The following is a 6180-nucleotide window of genomic DNA, read 5'->3' as shown; positions in this document are numbered from 1 at the left end:
CACGTGCTTTCTCAAGCTTACCCAGCTTGTGATGAGGGCGCTGGGATCTGAGTTCTAGTCCTTACGACTGCAAGGGAAACACTAAACCACTAAGTCATCCTCCCGCCTCCTGTTTTTGGCTATTGTTTATTTCATTGCAGTTGTTCTTGAGACCTGGTCTCTTCTAGGCTGGCTTTGAACTTCTGATCCTCCTGCCCTCGCCCCCCAGGGGCTGAGATTACACGTGGGGGGTACCACACTTGGTTTATGCAGAGCCTGGTGCATGCTGCCAGCCAGGCCACGCCCACACCCCATCTGGTTTTGAGTTGTTTAGTTTGAGGCAGTATCTCACTTTATAAACCCTCTCAGTTGAGTTTCTGACTTGAACCCCACAGCAATCCTTGGTCTCCCGCGTGCTCAGATTGCAGGTGTGAGTGGTGTCTGCTCAGAAGTCTTGTTATTTTTGTTCTTTGAGTCTGCGGCTTGAGAAGTGTCAGCGTGTGCTTGTTAGTTTCCCAGCAAGCAAGTGTTGGCATGGCTGTCTGCAGGTTGTGCTGGCGTTGACCAGGCAATGCTAATTTGGGGTCAGGACTAGGGGCATAGCGAGAGTGATAGAAAGCTTTCATGGCATATTAACAGCTTTGGTCCAGCACTACCAAAGAAAACACCAGGTTTTGGGGTGACTGACATTTTGGGGGCCCTGAGAGGGATCTGGATGGCTCAGACCTTCCACTCTGAGGCAGAGCGAGGAAGTGGAGAACAATTGTCCGGCCCCATCCAGCTCTATCGCAGCAGGCATCTTAGCAGGCAGGGCCCGCCCCTCTGCTACAGCAAGCATTTGGAAGTGACCCGCAACCTGAATGGCGATCTTGACCTTGCCGTCAGAGAACTATCAAGGGGAAGCCTTGGGGCTCGCCAGTTCACCAGTCTGAGAGGTACCAGAAAATAAAGCCGTTTTATTATTTTCGTCTTATCCACCATATGGCCTGAGGGTTGGGGTGGGAGCAGAGTGAATGGCTGGCCCCAGATGAAGGCTCTGGAGTCTTCTACTTGGCCTGAACAGTCTCCTCCAGCCTGTCCAGGCGCTCTTGAAGCTTTTGCACTATGGCGTTGAGATTCCTCACATCCTCCTCCAGCCGTGACACGGTGTCCTAAGAGACCCAGCCCTGCATTAGCCCAGCTTTTCTGTTCTTCCCTCCTCTGGCGTCAGCTAACCTTTCCAACAGCCACAGGGCTTGGGCCCTTCTCTCCCAGCAGATGCTACTCGGATTACTGTCTCTAGGCTTGCAACCTGGTTTCTAAGGCCTCCTGGTCACCAGCTCCTTGCCCTCCAAGAATCTCCCGCTGTGCGGAGCTTGGGCATCTTTAAACATTAGACTCTTTCCCTATGAACCTTTGCCTGAGCCCAGCGTCCCGCCTTGCCCCCTCCCGCAGCTCCCCACCCGCCTTACCGAGCTAAGAGTGCTACTGGGCTCCGGTGTAGCTCTTCTGCGAGCACTGTCCAGGCCCCTGTTGACTCTCAGCTCCCTGCTCTTTGGGGGCACGTAGCCATCCTTGAGGGAAATGAGGAGGGGGCCAGCATCACGACCGCTCAGCCACTCCTCAGCTGTGAGGGCGGGGTCGGGTCCGGCAGTGGGTGGATACAGGTCCTCCTGGAACAGGTCCGACTGTGGGCGAGGCCAAGGCGGGTCATGAGAGTGTTTACGTTCCTGCCCCACCCTACAAGCCCCACCCCCACCCCACCCCCGTGGTCATTTCCGGTCCCAGCACCCTGGGAGGAGCGCAGGAGTATCACCTTTCTAGGCACTGTCATGGCAATAGGCTCACATTTCCGCTCATGAAGCTTATAGAATCTGTGGAAACAGGAAGGTGAGCATCATTATTCAGCGTGACCGTTTTTGGGTGCTGAAGGTCTGATTAGGATTAGGGGTCAGTCACCTGGCAATCTCGCACTTATTCACTTCCAGGCCACGTTTGGGCATGTAGCCCATACCACGTTGAGACTCCTTGGAACTGAACATGGAAAGATAATGCAGGAACGGAGCCTCAGACGTGATCTCAAAATACCGGATAGAGCTGTCACCCTGGAGGTGTGGGCAAGAGAGTCAGTACCAGTACAGGGCACCCGACTTCGTTCACCACGCCACCTTCCCACTTCCCTTGCCCCCCAGCCCTCCTGACTGAGTCACCTTGCCACAGAGGTAGACGATGTTGGTATCAGGGTCAAAAAAAGGTAGCAGGACTCCACTGCTTGTGTCCAGCTCCTGCAGGGACAGTGGCTCCTCCAGGTGCTTCTGTAGAGACAGGTGGTGATGGCAACAGGCTGGGCCATGTCAGGTTCTTACTGGACAATAAGCAGCTAAGGGCCCTCAGACTAAGCATAGAAACTCCCCGTCTCACAGGTAAACCGAGGCCATGGTCATATGGTAGGGCAAGCCTCTAGCCTTGACTCCCAGCCTGCAGGGCCCTGTATCTCAGTACTCACTGTGTCCCACAGCGCCACCTGCCGCTCACTCATGCGACTGAACCCCGTGGTTAGAATCTTCCCTTCTGACACAAACACAGCATGCACTGGCCGAGTTCCCTCATGAGGACGCTCCTTCTCCTGAGAGGAGAGAGATGTGGTAGGTCAGCTTCTCAGACCCCAGGTGGGTGCAGGAAGAGCAACATCCGAAGGTTTAGGTTTCACGGCAACTTACAGCCACAACAGTGCCTTTGCGAGGCTCGATGACGCGAACACGCTTGTCACGGCAGGAGGTACAGATGAGAGCACCATCCCGGCTCCAATCCACGCTGTAGATTGTGTCCGGGTGCACATCCGGGCCCAGCGTCAGCACGGCTGCCCCAGTGCCCACATCCCACACCAGGATCACATTGTCACAACCTGCACAATCGTCCAACATTGAATGATGAGCCTTTGCCCTCTATCAAGTCTCCTAGCCCTCCCCTCCTCACCCTATGGCACCTGCGCTGAGCAGTACATTCTGGGCTGTGGGGTGCCAGGCCACGATGCCAACCCGCTTGGTGTGGCCCTCCAAGGTGACAACAGGCTCCCGCAAGGGCAGCACCAGGCCCCCATCCGGGATCTCCCACACCTGCAGAAAGGGGCAAGTGAGTCTCTGGGGCTTCAACACCAGGTTCTTCCTGGAGACCCCTTCAAACCCACATTCCTAACAAGACTTACCATAACTGTGCAGTCCTCAGAGCCACTGGCAATGACGTTGTCATTGTGTGGACACCAGGCGATGTCTAGCACAGGGGCAGTGTGGCCGCACACCAGGGGCACATTCTTGTCTACTCGTCCAGTCTAGGGGGCACAACATGGCTTCTGATGGAGACAGTTGACCTCCAAACCCAATCCAACCTCCCCACACCCCTGCAAGGGAAGGTTGTGGGGTCCCTGGGAGCACTGAGGTGGGGAGGACTTGGCTCTGTCCTAGTCCCGGGAAGGCTAGCATCAAATTGCATGAGACTCTGGCCCTCTCTCAGTGTCATCTGTGGGTACCATGGACTCAGAGTGAGCACGGGTTGGGGTCCCCAAGAGGAGAGTGTGAGTAAGGGGGCTATAGGATGTGTTCTACAGATAGGGTCCTGGAGGTCTGTCCTGATGCTTCTAGACAGCAGCAGAGGTTTGGAAATGGCCTCTTCTGAGGGCCAACTGCTTCCTGTGTAAGGAGCTGCGCAGGGTGCAGGCCCAGCTTCAGCCCAACAACCACTTCCTCTTCTCTTCTGCTTCCATCGGCCCTTTTAAGGTAACAACTTGGGGCCTATCTCCCCTTCCTGTTTCACCCCCTGACGAGTCCAGGAGTGAACTGGGGCTGAAGGGCAGCAGGCTCAGAGGGGAGGGAAAGGTTTTTGCCTCGTCTCCACCCGTGAGCCAGGGCTCACACTTAAGGAGTCCCCAAAGTCCTCGCCAGACCTGGAGTCTCATTCCTGAGAACACTAGAGCATCCTTATCCTGAGCAGAAAGCCCCAAGCCAAGACTTAAGTAGCAAGTGGTCCTGTCACATCTTACAGATATCAGCCCAGGACCTGGGGTTCTGTGGGGTTCTGTGGGGTCACCTACTCAGGACCCCACGGTCTCAATGGACAGCAGAATCATGAGGAGCACTGAGGTTCCAGAAGCTCACCTTGCCTAGGGGTAGCACCAGGAAGGCCCCTCCCCCACTGGCCTCACAGATCAGAGCCATGAACTTGGGGTTGACAGCGCAGAAGCCACTGTCCCAAGTGGTTTGTGAGACGCGCACATCCTCATAGCACTGGTCAGCTTTGGCTGGCTGTCCAAACACGTGGCGGAATTTGCTGGAGCGAACCACCTGCCGGCTCATCCTGAAAGACACAGATTGTAAACTTTCCTTTGGGTCAATTCCAGCCCTACGTTGTCATCCCCAGAGCAACCCTTGGCCTGGCTTCGAGGGCTCCAGCATCTTGTTTGAGGCACCCTGACTCTCCATGACTGACACAACTCACTTATCTCCCTGCTTACCCTCCCCAGTTTTTCTTCTGTCAAACTCCCAGGCACTTCAAGCCACACCCTCAATCCTGCACCACCAGCCCCTACAATAGCCCGATATGGTGTGGCTCCAAGGGTCTGGTGACTGAGACACAGTGCCTCCTTCCTAGTGGTCCAGGCACGCTGGAGGTGGGTTCCCTCCTATTGACCTCTTCTAGATCCTACATCCCTCACGCCCACACAGAGCTTCCTAAAGGCAGGGCAGGGCTTCTCCCTGGCCTTGGCACACAGAGGGATGCATGCCAGCTTGCCTAGGAAGGAATGAGGTAGCAGGATGGCTTCCCCAGGTTTCTGGCTACAAGCAGCAGCAATGGCTTGGGTCCCAGCATCCCAGACCTCGGCTCCTAACCTCCGCTCAGAAAAAGCAGATGTTCCGAGCCATCTCTGCTTCCATTAAGCTGCACTCAGGAGAGGCCCACCCTGACATCCCTGAGGTCCGCTAAGATGGTTACCCACTGTGGCTAGGCAGCCAGCCAGGGCCGCCCAGGGGCGGCCTCTATCCTTGTGTTCCAGAGCTCCGTCCTCCGTGCCCAATCCCTCCACCTTCCTGCTCAGTGGAGGAACCTCGGCTGCCCTGTGGAAGGCATCCTGCCCGGAGCCTCTATCCATCTCCCCAGCCTCACCCATCTGCTCTGCCTTAATGGGGAGCCCCTTCTAGTTGGGACTCCAGTCCTTACACACCCTGGTATCCCCAAAGGAGGCTCCCAGGTCTATAAAAAAAGCAGGTGAAATGCCTGAGTGAAGTCTCCAAGACAAGAAGGGGACACAGGCCGCCAGTGAGCAGTCTGGACTAGGGAGAAGGATAGCCCAATCCAGAGGTGGGGGCTGAAAGATGTGCCCCACCCGGCCTCCTCCCCCACCCAGGTACCAAGCCCGGAAACCACGGAAAGGGGAACTTAGTCTTGTTTTGCACTCAACCCCTTCCTGTCTCAAAGCTCAGGGCAGCTACTTGGCTCACCCCACCCTGCCCTCCCCTCGAAGCTCCCTCCCGGGGGCATAGGTTCTGAGTCCAGCTACGGCCGCTCCCAGGAGCCCACCTCCATCTTGGTCACGATGGTCCTTCTCCCTCACCTTGGAGCAGTCTGGGACCTACTTGCCCCTTTGCACTCCCTAGTCCTCGGTCCTCCTGGCGGGGCTCACAAACCGGCTCTCTGTCCCCAATCTGGTGGCCCTGACAGCTCGCCCGCCCCCACAGTCCCACAGTCCTGCCCCCACACCGGCGCTGGCCCCACAGGTGGCCCATGGCAGCGTTGCCCGGCCCTTGTGACCAGCCCTCCTCCGGCGCCCAGCCTCACCTGCTGCGGAGAGCTGAGCGTGACCCCTCCCAAGTGGAGGAGGCAGGAGAGAAGGATGGAGGAGCCGCAGGCTGGCCACCGAGGATGCTCTGTCAAGACAATGAATGAGCAGCGGCCGTGCGCCGGCCTCCTCTGGGTGGCAGCGCCCCTTTGGGCGGAGCTCATGGAGGCCCGGCCCTTCGCTCTGGGGCGGCAAAGCTGGGACCCGCTCCCATGCTGTCAGCTCCAACCCCCGAACAGATGCTGACGCGAATCAACTCTTCTTTTAATGTCAAAACGCAAAAAATATCCGTTCCTTCATCCCTCCCCCAGCCGCCCGCAGCCTCCTCGAGGTCCTTTCCCTGGCACCGGAGAAAGCGCCAGAAGGGCTACAACCAGCTTGAGAGCCTTCTC

At 57.1% G+C, this 6180-nt stretch overlaps 1 protein-coding gene across 2 annotated transcripts; it reads right to left on the bottom strand.

Annotated features, from left to right (window-relative positions):
- Positions 1-915: 915 nt before the first annotated feature.
- Positions 916-5934, bottom strand: Coro1a (coronin 1A). Of its 2 annotated transcripts, none has more exons than XM_032892648.1 (11): positions 5788-5934; positions 4110-4308; positions 3164-3286; positions 2945-3074; positions 2679-2863; positions 2465-2584; positions 2169-2273; positions 1918-2063; positions 1775-1832; positions 1431-1646; positions 916-1130 (listed from the first exon to the last, which is right to left on the bottom strand). In XM_032892648.1, the coding sequence occupies exons 2-11, from the start codon at positions 4305-4307 to the stop codon at positions 1026-1028; spliced, it is 1386 nt and encodes a 461-aa protein (XP_032748539.1). In that variant the 5' UTR covers position 4308; positions 5788-5934; the 3' UTR covers positions 916-1025. The 2 variants fall into 2 exon arrangements, with proteins under 2 accessions (XP_032748539.1, XP_032748540.1); XM_032892649.1 differs by lacking the exon at positions 5788-5934 and adding an exon at positions 5564-5635.
- Positions 5935-6180: the final 246 nt, after the last annotated feature.

This window comes from Rattus rattus, chromosome 2 (assembly GCF_011064425.1).
Source record: "Rattus rattus isolate New Zealand chromosome 2, Rrattus_CSIRO_v1, whole genome shotgun sequence".
Taxonomy (NCBI): domain Eukaryota; kingdom Metazoa; phylum Chordata; class Mammalia; order Rodentia; family Muridae; genus Rattus; species Rattus rattus.
Note: the sequence above shows the minus strand (reverse complement) of the source record. Positions and strands in the feature narration are given on the sequence as shown.

What these genes read in the sequence shown, in the direction of transcription:
- Coro1a (XM_032892648.1), bottom strand. Translation starts at nt 4,307, where the DNA reads ATGAGCCGGCAGGTGGTTCGCTCCAGCAAATTCCGCCACGTGTTTGGA. An exon ending in GCAAAGGCACTGTTGTGGCT is followed by an intron (nt 2,585 to 2,678) that starts GTAAGTTGCCGT and finishes CTCTCCTCTCAG; the next exon opens with GAGAAGGAGCGTCCTCATGA. An exon ending in AATAAGTGCGAGATTGCCAG is followed by an intron (nt 1,833 to 1,917) that starts GTGACTGACCCC and finishes CTGTTTCCACAG; the next exon opens with ATTCTATAAGCTTCATGAGC.